The sequence below is a fragment of the Natator depressus genome, chromosome 6, assembly GCF_965152275.1.
Source record: "Natator depressus isolate rNatDep1 chromosome 6, rNatDep2.hap1, whole genome shotgun sequence".
In the NCBI taxonomy this organism is placed as follows: domain Eukaryota; kingdom Metazoa; phylum Chordata; order Testudines; family Cheloniidae; genus Natator; species Natator depressus.
This window is the reverse complement of record NC_134239.1, coordinates 12,669,431-12,685,970: the sequence shown is the minus strand read 5'-3', so window position 1 is coordinate 12,685,970 and position 16,540 is coordinate 12,669,431. Positions and strand designations below refer to the sequence as shown.

The following is a 16,540-nucleotide window of genomic DNA, read 5'->3' as shown; positions in this document are numbered from 1 at the left end:
GTTAGCTCAGCCCAGCTGCCGCTGTCCGGCCCAGCACTCCCAGCTGGACCAGTACTGGCTCCCACAGGAGCTCCTTATAAGTGCCACCCCAAGGCAGGAGGGCTGGGGCAGGATGAACTGCACAGGGCTGGGTGCCCCTAGGCCCCCTGGCCCGTGAAGGAACCAGCCACCCTGGCACAGCATCTGCGTGTAGCGTTTTCCCCGGAAACTCCGTGAAACTCTGTTTCCCGCCGCAGAGATGCCCTCTGTGCGTGCAGCGTTGGTCACCGCGGCCCTGGGCCCTGCTGGCGCTTTCATTTTAATGTGTGGGGCCAAGTGGAGGAGGGGAAAACCCCTCCCCCAACAGCATTTTCTTAGTAGGGAAGGATGGAGTGAGCCCGCCAGCGAGGCCGGCTGCCCGCGTGTCTTTCAGTCTGTTCGTGCAGCAGCCAGTGGAGTGGAGGCTTGGTCCCCGGGGCCACCTCGGGCCCTGCGCTAATTGAAACAGTAATGGAAGGGAAAAGAAAGCGGCTTCTCTGTGCTGTTATTACTCACTCCCCCCTCCTGGCTTTGTGCTGCGGCCCATTGCTGTCATTAAGGAGCAATGAGACTGTTGAAGGCAGAAAGAGCGCGGCCAGCTGCAAAGGCAAAATGCACTTCCCCACCGCAGCCAGAAAGCGCTCCCTGGCACACCCCAGAGCTGGGCGCAGTGCAAATGCAGCGGGGTGCATGGAGAGGAAGGGGGGTAGAGACACAGGTACACGCTCACCATGAGGTTCTGGCTGGCTAAGCTGCAGCCTCGATGGAGCGTCAGAGAAACCATATCCAGTGCAGGAAGCAGCCCTGCGCTGCACCAGGTGCTGGGCCCACGGGGGGGGATTCTTAACAGTGTTTAATATTACTAATAATAACTTGAATTGCCACAGGCAGCACTGCAGTCCCATTGCACTAGGCACTCTACAAACACTGGGGCAGATGGGAATTTTTCCATCATGTGCCAGCAATGCCCCTCTGCCATGTACATTGGTCAAACTGGACAGTCTCTACGTAAAAGAATAAATGGACACAAATCAGACGTCAAGAATTATAACATTCAAAAACCAGTTGGAGAACACTTCAATCTCTCTGGTCACTTGATTACAAACCTAAAAGTGGCAATTCTTCAACAAAAAACTTCAAAAACAGACTCCAACGAGAGACTGCTGAATTGGAATTAATTTGCAAACTGGATACAATTAATTTAGGCTTGAATAGAGACTGGGAGTGGATGGGTCATTACACAAAGTAAAACTATTTCCCCATGTTTATTCCCCCCCTCACCCCCCACTGTTCCCCAGACGTTCTTGTCAACTGCTGGAAATGGCCCACCTTGATTATCACTACAAAAGGTTCCCCCCTCCCCCCCCCCCGCTCTCCTGCTGGTAATAGCTCACCTTACCTGAGCACTCTCGTTACAGTGTGTATGGTAACACCCATTGTTTCATGTTCTCTGTATATATAAATCTCCCCACTGTATTTTCCACTGAATGCATCCGATGAAGTGAGCTGTAGCTCACGAAAGCTTATGCTCAAATAAATTTGTTAGTCGCTAATGTGCCACAAGTCCTCCTTTTCTTTTGCTTTTTTCATGGAAAGTTGTGTTTTGGACTAAAGTTTTTTTTTTTTTGCAAAAAGTTCTACTTTCTAAGGAGAGTGTTCATTTTTCATCAAAAAACTGAATGCTGAAAACCTGAGATATTTTAATGCAGAAATGTTGCAACGGTGCCTTGTAGGATTTGTAGTTCGGGTGCCTCATGTCCCCATTCTCTTCTGTGGGCTGGGCTCCCAGCTGGACTACATCTCCCATAATGCACCATGGCCAGGGACTCCCATGATGCATCACTTTCCTTCTCCATGAGGGGGGACCAGCGTGCATCTTGGGAGATGTAGTCTGAGCAGGTAGCCTGGACGACAGGGTACCTGAACAACTGCTCCTGGGAAGCAGCATGCTGCATTTACAAAATTGGAATGTTTTGGTTTTTAGCCAGCATTTTTTGGTATTTGAATTTCTACAGAAAAATCAAAAATTTCCTTGCTAAGGTTAAGCGGTTACTTGATCGCTGCCTGTAAGTAACTAAACGAGGAACAGAAATGTGGTAATGGGCTCTTCAATTTACCAAACAAAGGCCTAACATGATTCAGTGGCTGGAAGTTGAAATGAGACAAATTCAGTCTGGAAATAAGGTAAATGTTTAACAGTGAGGGTAATTTACTGGAACAATTTTTCCAGGGTTGTGGTGGATTCTCCGTTACTGGCAATGTTTAAATCAAGACTGGATGTTTTGCTAAAAGCTCTGCTCTAGGGATTATTTGGGGGCAGGCCTCTGGCCTGTGTTATCCAGGAGGTCCGATGAGATTATCACAATGGTCCCTTCTGGCCTTGGAATGTAGGAATCTATGAAGTGTGGTGTATCATGGCCCCAGTTCAGGGAAGCATTGAAGCACAAGCTCCATGCATAGGTTTTAAGCACGTTCTTCAAGCTAAGCACATGCCTATGTGCTCTCCTGAATGGGAATGCATGCCTGACCCAGGGCCCAGGTCCGCGGAGCTCGGGGCAGTTGTTTCTCTGCTCCCTGTTCTGGGGTGCTGGTGTGGGACTCTGCAGTGGGGCGGTGGGCCTTTCTCCCCTTGCAGATGAGCGGGAAGCCGTGCAGAAGAAAACCTTCACCAAGTGGGTGAACTCACACCTCGCTCGCATGACCTGCCGCATTTCCGATCTGTACATGGACCTCCGAGACGGGCGGATGCTGATCAAGCTCTTGGAAGTGCTTTCGGGAGAGCCCCTGGTGAGTTCCGTTCCTCCTTCCCCTCTGCTGGGCTGTGTGACACAGGTCGCACCTACTGTGCCGAGCCTTTCCTCTGTTGTCGAAAGAGGCAGTGTTGAAAGGTGGCCGTCTCAGAGGGCGCAGCAGAGCCGGTCTGGAAACGCTTTGCTTTGCTGCGGAGAACTTCGACATCTCGGTGGAAAACCACAAGCAGAAATATTTGGATTCGGAAACACCGCCACAGTGCCATGTGGGAGTTGTAGTCCAGGTGCCCCACGCTCCCCTTCTCTCCTATGTTCCAGGCTCCGCGGTGGGACTTCATCCCGAGGATGCACCTTCGTCTCCCGTTTTGGGGTGGGGAGGCAGTGCATCATGGGAGTCCCTGTCTGTGGGAATCTAGGCCTGGGTGGAAACGACCAGCAGCTCCATCTGTCAATGGTGGAGCGTTCCATGGCCTATGAGAGATGGGGTGGGGAGGATTCTCCACCCGGGGATCCATGGACAAATGCCTGCCCCACAAAAGCCACCCTCAAGCTGGCCCCTTGCGAGCAGCCTGAGCAGAGCGGCCAAGGAGTGACGAGCAGGAGTGCAGGTGGTCAGTGCGTGTGAACGTGCCCTGGAAAACATTCTCTCCTGGGCTGTGTGTGCCCAGCCCTGGCCCGGCTGCAGCTTCCAGCGCCGGGCTTGCTGCTTTAAACTCTCTGGGCCAGAGTCCCTGCTGCAGCTACGGAGGAAGATGGCGGAATGGCCCCTTGCGCGGACCCACATGTGGCTCCATGCTGGTTTGGCCCCAAAGGCTGCTTGAGCCAACTCCGGCCGCCAGTATTTGTCCCTGGTGGGAATAGCCAGAGGGCAGAGGAGTCCGGGGGCAGGCCCCTCCCATACGTCACCCTCTGAGCTGGCGGGGGGGTTGAGGTGAGTGCTCTGCCCCATCCAGGATCCTCCCTCAGGACTGGGGCGGGTGCTGCTTTGCACCAGCAGTGTGGCTGGCTGCATCTCCTCAGCCCAGGATCAGGCCCACTGTCCATAGGCAGAAGGCCCTATAGATCTGGGCTGAATCCCTTTGTTCAAAGTCTGAGGTGCATACGAGGACGGCGGGGGAGGGCTCCAGGCTGCAGGGAAGGGGGTGACCGAGGCGTGGGTGCAATACATTCTCCAAGCCGCCTGGGAAGCGTGAGTTCTGACGGGAACGGGGCAGGGAGGGCTGCGCCAGCCTGTTTCCTCTGCCCACCCGGGTTAGTTTCTAGGCTCTGTATCACACTGGCGTCTGCGCGCTCCAGCCGGCTGGGGGGCACCGTTGCACCAGGCCTGGTGGCTGCGTGCGCCCTGGGTGACTGGCTCATCATCTGTCGTCCCCCAGCCCAAGCCCACCAAGGGGCGGATGCGCATCCACTGCCTGGAGAACGTGGACAAGGCGCTGCAGTTCCTCAAGGAGAAGCACGTGCACCTGGAGAACATGGGCTCCCACGACATTGTGGACGGCAACCACCGACTGGTGCTGGGCCTCATCTGGACCATCATCCTCCGCTTCCAGGTAGGCCTGGCTCTGAGCCCAGCCGAGGAGCGGGGCCGTGGGCACATCCCCGGCTATAGCTTTTGGCAGCCAGGCTGTGCTGTGTGCAGGGAGCCGGGGACACAGAATGAGGGGCGCTAGGCACCCGTTTACTCCCTTGTGCCAGCTCCCCGTTTCAGAGAGGGAAGCGGCCTTCACAGAACTGCCTCCCCATGCCCATCCCTTGTAGATGGACACAAGTGGGAGGGAGGGCAGCTGGGAGGCAGGAGCTGTGGAAGCTTCCTAAAAGTGGGGGGGCCACTAGCACCTGAAACATGGCCCCACCCTCGTGTTGCCCCGTCCCCCTGAGGCCCTGCCCCTGCGCTGCCCCTTCCCCCTGAGGCTCCACCCTTGCTCTGCCCCTTCCCACAAGGCCCCGCCTCCTACTCACTCATCGCCCCCCCCCCCATTCGCCCTTTCGGCTGGTAAAAAGTGCGTTGTGGGGGGGACAGGCCTTCTCTGTTCCAGTGCCCCTGCTGGGAGGGAACCTCGTCTCCCAGCCTGTGAAACCTTTCGAGATTTCAGGAATTTTTCCCATCCCAAATCGGGGCAAAAAGTCCAAATTTTGACAATTTTCACAAACCAAAAAGCCAAAAAATGGCCCTGAACCAAAACCGTCAACACGTTTTGTTTCCATTTGGACCGTTTTCAGTGAAACAGAAAGGTTTTGTGCACTGTCACTAGCTCTGAGTTTCCAAACAAAACGTCCTTTCGAGCCACAAATCCGAAACCTCTCAAATGTCGAAATGGGACCCAAGCTGTTTCCCAATTTGTTTTTCTTTTCTTAAATGTGTTTTTGAGTTGAGAAATTCGTCGCCTCCCTCCAGCCCGTCCCTGCAAGATGGTTCAGTTTTGCTGGATCAGCATTTTTTTGACAAAAAATTCCAATTGTTTTGTTAGGAAATTGCTGCCCAGGGCTGCCCCCGGGCCGGCACAGCAGGGGCGTACGCTGCACCTGGTGTGGGGCTGGCGCAGGGGGCCAGGCTGAGTCGCCGTCTGCTTGCTGAGCTGCTCCCGGGGCAGAGCCCTGGTAGAGCCCTTGAGGAGCAGGGAGGGCGGGCGGGAGGTAGACAGAAAGTGCTGTCTGTAAGGGGTGCCGGGCAGAAGGGAGAGCTGGCTTCCCAGCCCTGGGGCGCTCGGGACACAAAAGTCTTCTGCCTCTGCCGGCCTTTCCTGGCGATTTCAGATCCCAGGACCTCCCGAGTAGCTGGGCACATATGAACCTAAGACGGCTAGACAGCTCCTCCCTTGGGGGAAGCCCCTGTGCCGTATCCCGGCGGTAGGCTCAGGTTCATTCTGGAATGCTTTTTGTTCTTCTCTCAGATCGAAGACATCATCGTGCAGACTCCGGAAGGCCGTGAGACGCGCTCTGCCAAGGAAGCGCTGCTGCTCTGGTGTCAGATGAAGACCGCGGGGTACGAGCCAGCTAATGCTAGGAGCTAACAAACGTCCCCATCCCAGCATCAACAGAAGCAGACCGGCCACACGAGTCTGGCTTACGGGATCCAGTGTTTTCCAGTCCAGGCTGCTGAATCAGAGCAGCATCTGGAGTTCCTACAATCTAATGGGCACACGAATCCCATTGGCACCAGCAGGGGGGGTATATGTCTCTCGAATGGTCTAGTGGCCCTCTGGCTTGCTAGGCGCGTCTGGCCTTGCAAGAAGTTCCTGGCAGCGTAAGAAGTACATGGTATCTGGGTCTAGTGCTGAAAAAGATGGTAAGGCTGGGATCTCCCACGTGGCCCCCTCTGGGATTCAGGCTCCTGGCTCCCCTTTGCTTTTGGTAGGTTCTTCTGCATTTCCATGCACGTATCTGAGACAGCACTCTGGCCCTGCTTCCCACAGCCTGTGCGTCCATACAGCACAGGGGGGCAGGCCAAACACCCATCTAGACCTGCCTTTCTAGTAGCCACACCCAGCGCAGTGCTTGGGCCGGAGGGTGACGCCATGTTTCCTCTTTGTCATGCAGCTATCCCCACGTTAATGTGACCAACTTCACCTCCAGCTGGAAGGACGGCCTGGCCTTCAATGCCCTGATCCACAAGCACAGGTAAGAGCCCCATCACCACCCTAGCTAGCTGCTCTCCCCTCACCAACCCCTTTCCCCGTCATTAGGGTGGGCTCCGGGGCTAGGATTGCCCAGTGGTTTGTGCACTGCACTGGGACTTGAGAGACCTGGATTCAGTTCTCTGCTTTGCCCCACATTTGCTGGGTGACCTTGAGCAAGTCACTTAGGCCCCGTGCCTCGGTTTCCTTTCTGCCCCCTGGGGATAATAGCCCTGCTGCCGAGGAGATGTGTTAGGGACTGTGAGGCGCCCAGATACTGCAGTGCTGGGGGCTGGAGAAGGACCCAGAGAGCTGCCAGGCTGTCAGCTTTGAAAGTGCCTTGCCACACGTCGTTTCATTCCGCTCACCTAGTGCAGACCTTAAAGTTCCTCTGCACTATCAGGTCCGACTTGATCGACTTTAAGAACCTGGAGCATTCAAACGCCCGGCACAACTTGGAGCATGCCTTCAACGTGGCAGAGCGGCAGCTGGGCATCACCCAGCTCCTCGACCCGGAAGGTAAGGGCCCCCTGGCTCCCATGTACACCCCGTCCCGCCCCCCGAGGTTACTGCAATGCACTTGGCTCTGTCTCACCCTGCCCTCGCACAGGGTCGGAGCTGCATGGCACAGCTTAGCGCCAAATATTAAAGGCCACCTTAAAAATGAAACAATGCCTTAGTTATGTGTCAAGTGCACCGCCCCCCACCTGCAAGTTCCTGTGATGCTAGGGAGGAAGTGTGGCCTAGTGGATAGAACACTGGACTGGGTCTTTGGGTTCTATTCCTGGGACTGGTGGGTGACCTGGGGCAAGTCATGGCCCCCCTGTGCCTCGATTTCCCCATTTGTAAAAAAATGGGGCTGGTGCTCCTGCCTGCCTTTGGAAGGCGCTTTGGGCTCTACAGAGGACACGTGCCAGACAAGAGCTGGGTGCCATTGTTAGTTTGTAATCTTTGTATGAATGTTCTGCACAGGGCGCATGAGTGCTTCTTTTAAAAGCTGCAGCCTGCCGGCGCGCTGTAAGTTTCCCGCTTGGCCTTTTTAGAACAAGTGTAAACCCAAGACGAGGTCAATGGGCTTCCCAGAAAGGATCACTTTTGGTGAAATCTTTTATCAGAACAATGGCAGGAATTTCATGTTTACCACAATCCTGGGTTTCAGGGAAAGGAGACCTTGCAACGGTGTTTTCGAGAGAGGTTTTGCTTTTGAAAACGGGCCCCTTTCAGATGCTGTGCCATGGAATGTTCTCAGGGTTGTTTTAACTCGCTTTGCATCTGCCATTGCGTGTGGGTGACTCCATCCCAGCGGGATGCTCAGGCACACACAACTGGGGATGACGGTTTAGTGTTAGGGCTCGGTGTCGGTGTATCACAAGGATACTGCTCACGATTTTAAGCCAGCACTTTTGTCCCAGAGTCCTTCACTGCTTTCTTGCCTTCTCTGCTTTGCAGATGTCTTCACGGAGAACCCCGATGAGAAATCCATCATCACCTATGTGGTGGCCTTTTACCACTACTTCTCCAAGATGAAGGTTCTGGCGGTGGAAGGGAAACGGGTTGGCAAGGTGAGCTCGGAGCCCTTACATAAGAACATAAGAATGGCCGTACTGGGTCAGACCAAAGGTCCATCCAGCCCAGTGTCCTGTCTGCCGACAGTGGCCAATGCCAGGTGCCCCAGAGGTAATGATCAAGTGGTCTTTCTCCTGCCATCCATCTCCACCCTCTGACAATCGGAGGCTAGGGACACCATTCCTTACCCATCCTGGCTAATAGCTATTAATGGACTTAACCTCCATGAATTTATCCAGTTCTCTTTTAAACCCTGTTATAGCCCTGGCCTTCACAACCTGCTCAGGCAAGGAGTTCCATAGGCTGACTGTGCACTGTGTGAAGAACTTCCTTTTCTTTGTGTTAAGCCTGCTGCCCATTAATTTCATTTGGTGGCCCCTAGTTCTTATAGGAACAAGTAAATAACTTTTCCTTATTCACTTTCTCCACACCACTCATGATTTGATATACCTCTATCATAACCCCCCTTAGTCTCCTCTTTTCCAAGCTGAAAAGTCCTAGCCTCTTTAATCTCTCCTCATATGGGACCTGATCCAAACCCCTACTCATTTTAGTTGCCCTTCTCTGAACCTTTTCTAATGCCAGTGTATCTTTTTTAAGATGAGGAGACCACATCTGTACGCAGTATTCAAGATGTGGGTGTACCATGGATTTATATAAGGGGGCAATAAGATATTCTCCGTCTTATTCTCTATCCCTTTCTTAATGATTCCTAACATCCTGTTCGCTTTTTTGACTGCCGCTGCACACTGCGTGGACGTCTTCAGAGAACTATCCACGATGACTCCAAGATCTCTTTCCTGATTTGTCGTAGCTAAATTAGCCCCCATCATATTGTATGTATAGTTGGGGTTATTTTTTCCGATGTGCATTACTTTACATTTATCCACATTAAATTTCATTTGCCATTTTGTTGCCCAATCGCTTAGTTTGGTGAGATCTTTTTGAAGTTCTTCACAGTCTGCTTTGGTCTTAACTATCTTGAGCAGTTTAGTATCGTCTGCAGACTTTGCCCCCTCACTGTTTACCCCTTTCTCCGGATCATTTATGAATAAGTTGAATTGGATTGGTCCTAGGACTGACCCTTGGGGAACACCACTAAGTTACCCCTCTCCATTCTGAAAATTTACCATTTATTCCTACCCTTTGTTCCCTGTCTTTTAACCAGTTCTCAATCCATGAAAGGATCTTCCCTCTTATCCCAAGACAACTTAATTTTCGTAAGAGTCTTTGGTGAGGGACCTTGTCAAAGGCTTTCTGGAAATCTAAGGTCACTATGTCCACTGGATCGCCCTTGTCCACATGTTTGTTGACCCCTTCCAAGAACTCTAATAGATTAGTAAGACATGATCTCCCTTTACAGAAACCATGTTGACTTTTGCCCAACAATTTATGTTCTTCTATGTGTCTGACAATTTTATTCTTTACTATTGTTTCAACTAATTTGCCTGGTACTGACGTTAGTCTGTAATTGCCGGGATCACCTCTAGAGCTCTTTTTAAATATTGGCGTTACATTAGCTATCTTCCAGTCATTGGGTAGAGAAGCTGATTTAAAGGACAGGTTACTTACAAACTATAGTTAACAGTTCCGCAATTTCACATTTGGTTTGAGCCTTCTCTTGTGCCATGACCTTCCATTTCTTCTTTTCAGGCTTCACTGAGCTGAAAGCCATTATGTAAGTTCACAGAAAATATATAAAATATGCACGAGCAACGGAAACCAAGCAGACCCTACCAAAACATAGCTCTGGAGAGCTGTATCACATCACCTCCTCCACAGGGATCTCCCGGGCCTGCTCCGATTTAGATCAGAGACATGTCACGGTCCATTCTTTGGTGTAGTCCTTAATTCAAAGGGCCAGGTCCCCAGCTGGTGTGAATTGGCTCCTTTGGAGTCAGTGGGTGCACGCCAGCTGAAGGTCTAGCCCAAGACGTTGATACAAAGCAGTGTATGCCACAGTGTGGTACACACGAGCTCTTGCGTCTTCTAAGGCTTGTACAAATCGGTACTTATAGGGCATGAACCAGCTGCCTCTTAATCTCCTCTTGGATAAGCCAGCAGAGGCTCCTCTCGCTAGCAGGAGGCAGAAAGGCAGAAAGCGAGCCCATAGCAGGGTGTGGAATCTAGATAAATCCGGGCCAGAAAGAAAGTGCAAATTCTTAGCAGGGAAGGGAGTTAAGCAATGGAAAATCAGACCCAGGGATGGGATGGGATGGGACGGGGTACTGGGTTCTCCATCACTTGGTGTCTGTAAATCCAGGCTGGATTGTCTCTCTGAAAGCCCCTCTCTGGCTCAACCCTGAGTTCTGGGCTGGTCCAGGGATCACTGGGAGATGCTCCCGGGCCTCGTCTGCAGAAGCTCAGACTGGATGCCCTGAATGGGCCCTACTGACCTTTAAGGCCTATGAATCTGTGAAACAGCATGTTCCTCTTCAAGGCCCAGCCCCCCCGCTGTAATGATGCTGCCTTTGGCAGGACACAACTGAGAGCAGCAGTTCAGGACAGATTGCTTAGAGCAGGGCAGTCACAGCCCAAAGCTGGGTGTCCTTTATTACTAAGGCACACCAAACCAGCCAACCAGAGAGGACTTCGGTTTTACCCCACTGGCTAACCAGAAGTCATACAAGCAATTCCCTCAGATACCCCAGTTCCCTTGTATCACCACCCGCACCGCTCCTTATGGGGATGAATGGTTATGAAAACCAATACCCCAGGAAAAGAAAAATGGCTCTCCCGATCCCAAAGGACCAAGTCCCAGACCCAGGTCAATATACAAGTCGGATCTTACCCATAAATCACGTTGTTGCCAATCCTTTAGAATCTAAAATCTAAAGGTTTATTCATAAAAAGAAAGAAATACAGATGAGAGCTAGAAGTGGTGAAATGGAATCAATTACAGACAGTAAGGGCAGAGTTCTTGGTTCAGGCTTGTAGCAGTGATCGAATAAACTGCAGGTTCAAATCAAGTCTCTGGAGAACATCCACAGCTGGGATGGGTCATTCAGTCCTTCGTTCAGAGCTTCAGTATAGCAAAGTTCCTCCAGAGGTAAGAAGCAGGATTGACGACAAGATGGAGGAGATGCAGCTGCCTTTTATAGTCCTTTTGCCACATGGCTTGTGCTTCCTTTGTTCCAAATACAAGCCACCCAGCACATGGCATGGAAAAACCTTAGAGTTCTGTCCATAGGCATGTCCCTGCATGCCTTGCTGAGTCATAAAGTGTGTCTGCCTTCTCTCAATGGGTCGATTGTATCGCTGATGGTCCTTAGTGGGCCATCAAGCTGGCTAGGCAGTGCTGATGCCAACTTGTCTGGGATGTTACTCAGAAACATAGCACAAGTTTGAAATACAGACAATATAGAGCCAATACTTATAACTTTAAACACAAAAATGATACATGCATACAGGTAGCATAATCATAACCAGCACATCATAACCTTGTCATAGACACCTTATGGGACCTCCTTTGTAAAAGGTTTGGTGCCACTATATGACCTTGGTTGCAACAATGATCTCTACGGTCACAGTTCATGTCAATAACGTCACACCCGCCAACAGCACTTTCCATCCCCCTCATCTCGGAGCCCCCAGGACCCTAACTCAGTCCCTTCTCCCGGCTTTGGAAGCCAAGGGGTTAGGATGGGGCCTGGCCAGGAAACACCAATTCCCTTTCGTGAGAAAGGTCCCGGTTTCGGCATTTGTTTATATTCTACAGCAGCACAACAGCTAGCCCCTTCAGCAAGGGCCACGAGAAAACGAAAGGGAGCGAGAAAGAGAGAGAGAGAGAGACAGACAGTCCCAGCCCAGCCCAGCAGGCCCTGGTGGTCAAGGCTCTGGCCTGGGATGTGGGGGGCCCAGCCCTGGCCCAGCACAGCCTGGTGGTCAGGGCTCTGGCCTGGGATGTGGGGGGCCCAGCCCCAGCCCAGCCCGGCCTGGTGGTCAGGGCTCTGGCCTGGGATGTTGCGGGGCCAGCGGTAGCCCAATTCAGCATGGCCCAGTGGTTCCCCTGTGTACCCTCCCTGGGCACATGCACCCAGAGAGGGTCCCTTCATGCAGGAGCACAGACACTGCCAGTGTTCATTGTTCTCCTCTGCTTGTCGAAGGTGATGGATCACTTGATGGAGACGGAGAGGATGATTGAGAGGTACGGAGGGCTGGCCTCTGACTTGCTAACCTGGATCGAGCAAACCATCACCGTTCTCAACAGCCGCAAGTTTGCCAACTCCCTGATGGGGGTGCAGCAGCAGCTGCAGTGTTTCAGCACCTACCGCACCGTGGAAAAGCCCCCCAAGTAAGCAGCTCCTGGGTTATGCAGCCAGCTCTGCTGTACTTGCCGTCACTGCTGTCTTTAAAGTGTTCTTCATCCATCCCGCTCAATGAGCTGTACAAAGGAGGTAGCCTTATCTCCACAGTCCAGGTGGGGAAACTGAGGCACTGAGCAGCCATGACCCCCCCCAAGGTTGCCGCACAGGTTGGTGGCAGAGCTGGGAATCAAACCCAGCTCTACTTGACTCCCACGCCAGTGCCCTGCCCACTAGACCACGCTGCCTCTCTTAATAATGATTCTTGACTGAAACGAAGTCCAAAGCAGTGGTTCTCAACCTATATGGGCTCAGGATCCATTTGTAACTGTTTATGGCCTGTCATGATCCAGTAAAATAGTCTGGGGGTGGAGGCTGTGGGGTGGTTTTGGTCACATCCTGCCCTCCAGAGGGGTCAGGGTTTGGGTCTTGCCCGGCACTCACCCCACAGTGACGGCTCCTGCAGCTCCTGTGCTGTGGGGCTGGCTGGGCTTGCGTCTCCGCTCCAGGTGTTACCACCTCTTCTCTGCACCTGGTCCAGTTTGCATTCATCTTTCTTGAGCCTGGGTGACCAGAACTGGTCACACTATTCCAGAGGAGGCCCTACCAATGCCTCGCACAGTGGTACATTAGCTATCTCCTGTGGAAACACATGTAAGTTCACCCCATAATCACCCAGATGGTCTGCCTTCTGGCTTGCCTGGCCCTGAGCCCTGATCAGCCCGCCTGTTACTGACACCAGATGCCATAAGTGCCGTGGGGACTGAGCTGCCAGGGGCACGAATTTGGAACATGCTGTCCCTCGGTGATGGCATGAAAGGGACTGGCTCAGTCCGCCCATAATCTCTCCCTTTCACCACGCAGGTTCCAGGAGAAGGGGAATCTCGAGGTTCTGCTCTTCACCATCCAGTCCCGGATGCGAGCTAACAATCAGAAAGCGTACACCCCTCATGAAGGGAGACTCGTGTCCGACATCAACCGGGTACCTGGCACTCCTGCTTCCCACCAGCATCGGGGGTTTAGGGTGGGGGTTCGTGGTCACTTAAGGGACGGCTGCACTGCAATCAGAGGCGTGACTGCAGCTCGTGGTGACGTTCTCCAGCCATAGGTGCCGACTCCGTGGCTGCTCCAGAGCTGGAGCACCGATGGGGAAAAATTGGTGGGTGCTCTGCACTCACCGGCAGCCAAGCTCCCCGCCCCACCACCCCAGCTCACCTCACCTCCGCCTCCGCCTCCTCCCCTAAGCGCCGCGTCCCTGCTTCTCCTCCCAGCACTTGCCGCCGCAAAACAGCTGTTTTGCAGTGTAACAAGCTGTGGGAGGGAGGGGGGAGGAGCGAGAATGCGGCGCACTCAGGGGAGGAGGCGGGGAAGAGGCGGGACAGGGGTGGGGATTTGGGGAAGGAGTCCAATAGGGGCAGGGAGGGGGAGGAGTTGGGGCAGGGACTTTGGGGAAGGAGTAGGAATGGGGGTGGGGCAGGGTGGAGTTGGGGCAGGGCCGGAGCCAGGAGAGTCGAGCACCCACCGGTGCCAGGAGACGTTGGCACCTATGTCCCCAGCCAGCTTTGATCTAGCAAATAGCAGCGGAGGAGTGGCAGTATAGGCTGGCCTGGGTGGGGACACACAGCCCATGCTGCTTCCCTGCTGTCTGCACCCAAGCTAGCTAGATCCAAGCTACACGTGAGTTCTGATTGCAGCATAGACAGGCCCTGAGACGCAGTCCAGAATGGGTGGGGGGCCTCCTCCCACATTGTCCTCACTTGCTGGCCACACTCTTTGGCTGTACTCCGCTTTGGATGCCCGTTTTGCAGCTCGCCCATTGCCCCCGGTTGTCGCCATACACCCAAGGGGAAGGGCCAGCTGGCATTGCATGCAGCAGAGCACTTAGCTCCCTGCTCAGGACGGGCGCTGCGAGCTCACATTGAAGCCAGGGGGACTTAAACAGGCACTTAACATTACGCGTGTGCTTCCCTGGATTTCCTTAGGGCTCAGCGATCGTTTCCCATGTAAATACAGAGATACAGTATAGATTTCAGTGCGGCTACAAGGGAGGGGAGATATCGCCCCCCCGGGGCCTGCTGGCACTTTGCTGAAGCAGCAAGAGGCCTGTGGGGCCAAAGGCCATTGGGGGAGACAGCCAGCAGGGGAACAGAACGCTTTCTGGCTGGTGCTGCAATGGGCCGTCTGTAGGGACCGTTATTAGCCCTTTCTGGGCCTGCCAGCTGGTTTCGCATGCCCGGTGGCGCCTCACTCTTTCCTGTGATGCCTCTGGGCAGGCCTGGGAATGGCTGGAGAAGGCGGAGCACGAGCGGGAGCTGGCCCTGAGGAACGAGCTTATTCGGCAGGAGAAGCTGGAGCAGCTGGCCAGGCGCTTCGACCGCAAGGCGGCCATGCGAGAGACGTGGCTGAGCGAAAACCAGCGCCTGCTGGCCCAGGTATGGGGCGCGGGCTGTGGGTGGGGAGACACAGCATGCCAACCGTCCCAGTTTCACCGGGAGTCTCCCAGAATCAGGCCCTATCTCCCAGAGGCTACTGCAGCCAGACTGGGAGATTTTGGGCACTAACAGTCCGGCAGCACAGTGGGACGAAGGCAGGCTCCCTGCCCGCCCTGGCCCTGTGCCACTCCCGGAAGCAGCCAGCACCTGCGGCCTGAGGGGGAGGGGCTCTCTGTGCGCTGCCCCCGCCCCAAGCACCAACTCCACAGCTTCCACTGACCGGGAATTGCCGCCAATGGGAGCTGCGGGGGGTGGTGCCTGCGGGCAGGGGTGGCGCACAGAGACTCCCTGGTCCCGCCACCTAGGAGCCGCTGCCAGAGGGATGTGCCAGTCGTTTTCAGGAACCGCCCAAGGTAAGTGCCGCCCCCCTCACATCCTCCCACACCCCAACCCCCTGCCCCAGCCCAGAGCCTGCACCCCTCACCCAAAATCCCTGCCAGAGGCTGACCCTGCACCCCCTCCTGCACTCCAAACTCAGCCTGTAGCCCCCTCCCACACCAAACTCCCTCCCAGACCCCGACCCCTCACCCCCTCCTGCACCCAAACTCCCTCCCAGAGCCTGCACCCCCTCCTGCCCCAGGCTCAACCCGGAGCCACCTCCTACACTCCAAATCCCTTGGCCCCAGCCCAGAGCCCGCACCCCCCTCCCGCACCTCAACCCTCTGCCTCAGCCTGGTGAAAGAGAGTGAGGGTGGGGAAAAGTGAGCAAGGGAGGGATGGGGGGGCTGGAGTGGGGCCTCAGAGAAGGGGCGTGGCATGGGCGGGGCCTTGAGGAAGGGGCGGGGCAGGGGCAGGGCAAGGGTGTTTGGGTTTGTGCCATTAGACAGCTGGCAACCCTACACAGTAGGCCTGACCTGCGGCTGCCGTACTCTGAAGGCAGTGGGGTTTTGCTGATCTGCAGCACCCTGCGGGCGAAGGTGGGGAGGGGGTGCGCTGTGACCCGCAGCGACTGCATGGCAGTGAGCACAGAGCTCCGGAGGCCGTCTGTGCAGAGCTGCTCTTCCAAGCAGAGCGTCGCTTTACCCCACTTCTCCTCACGACCCTGCCTCCACCCTTTGTCCTGCGAGCAGCGCCCGGCTCCACTAAGGGCTGGCTCCAGCTGCTGCTGCGCATGTCCCAGCCGGGACTGACCCAGGGTCCTCCGAAGCGAACCGCAAGCGCAGCTACAGTGGGAGCTAAAGCTCTGTAACTGGGCTGGAACAGCTCATCTCCTCGGTGGATCCAGCCCAGGGAGGGACCTGGATCTAGAGCCAGGCAATTATTTTGTACAAAGCCCTTTTGGGAGAAAAACGCAGATTTGGCGAGTGGAAACGTTTCACCACGGCATGGCGGTTTTGCCACATTCTCAACACATTTAAAAAAAAATCTGGAAGAATTGAAACTTTTTGATTTTCTGATTCTAAACGACCTTTGGTCTTCATATTTTCTTTAATTTATATTTAAAAACAATAAACCCATGTTTAAAAATAGTCCAAATCGAAATGAAGCGTTGAGAAAAAACATCATTTTCGGTGCAGCCTAAAACAATTCCCTCCCCCACGCCGGGCCGAGTTTTCAGAATTGCTGGCAAAAGGAGAAGTCCGTTGTCTGCCCAGCTGTGCAGGTGACACATCCTCCCCCGTGGGTTCCACCCAGACCCCGCTCCCCCTTGGAGCACGGGCCCCTTGCTCTCTGCGCTGCACACGGATACGTAAGGGCAAGGATGGGGCCTGGTGGCACGTTTGGTGCCTGTTCACGCTCCTGCTGGAGAGAGGTGCAGCACCTGGACTCCCGACCGGTGGGGTTTGGAGACTCCG

At 54.3% G+C, this 16,540-nt stretch overlaps 1 protein-coding gene across 1 annotated transcript in view; it reads left to right on the top strand.

The window, feature by feature from the left end:
- The window catches only part of SPTB (spectrin beta, erythrocytic), a 139,396-nt gene that overhangs the window by 45,346 nt on the left and 77,510 nt on the right, over window positions 1-16,540 (top strand). The window contains 9 exon segments of the mRNA XM_074954484.1: window positions 2,654-2,805; window positions 4,145-4,318; window positions 5,660-5,751; window positions 6,306-6,386; window positions 6,786-6,901; window positions 7,832-7,944; window positions 12,055-12,242; window positions 13,117-13,234; window positions 14,526-14,684. Of these exon segments, the coding sequence (XP_074810585.1) occupies window positions 2,654-2,805; window positions 4,145-4,318; window positions 5,660-5,751; window positions 6,306-6,386; window positions 6,786-6,901; window positions 7,832-7,944; window positions 12,055-12,242; window positions 13,117-13,234; window positions 14,526-14,684 (1,193 nt within the window).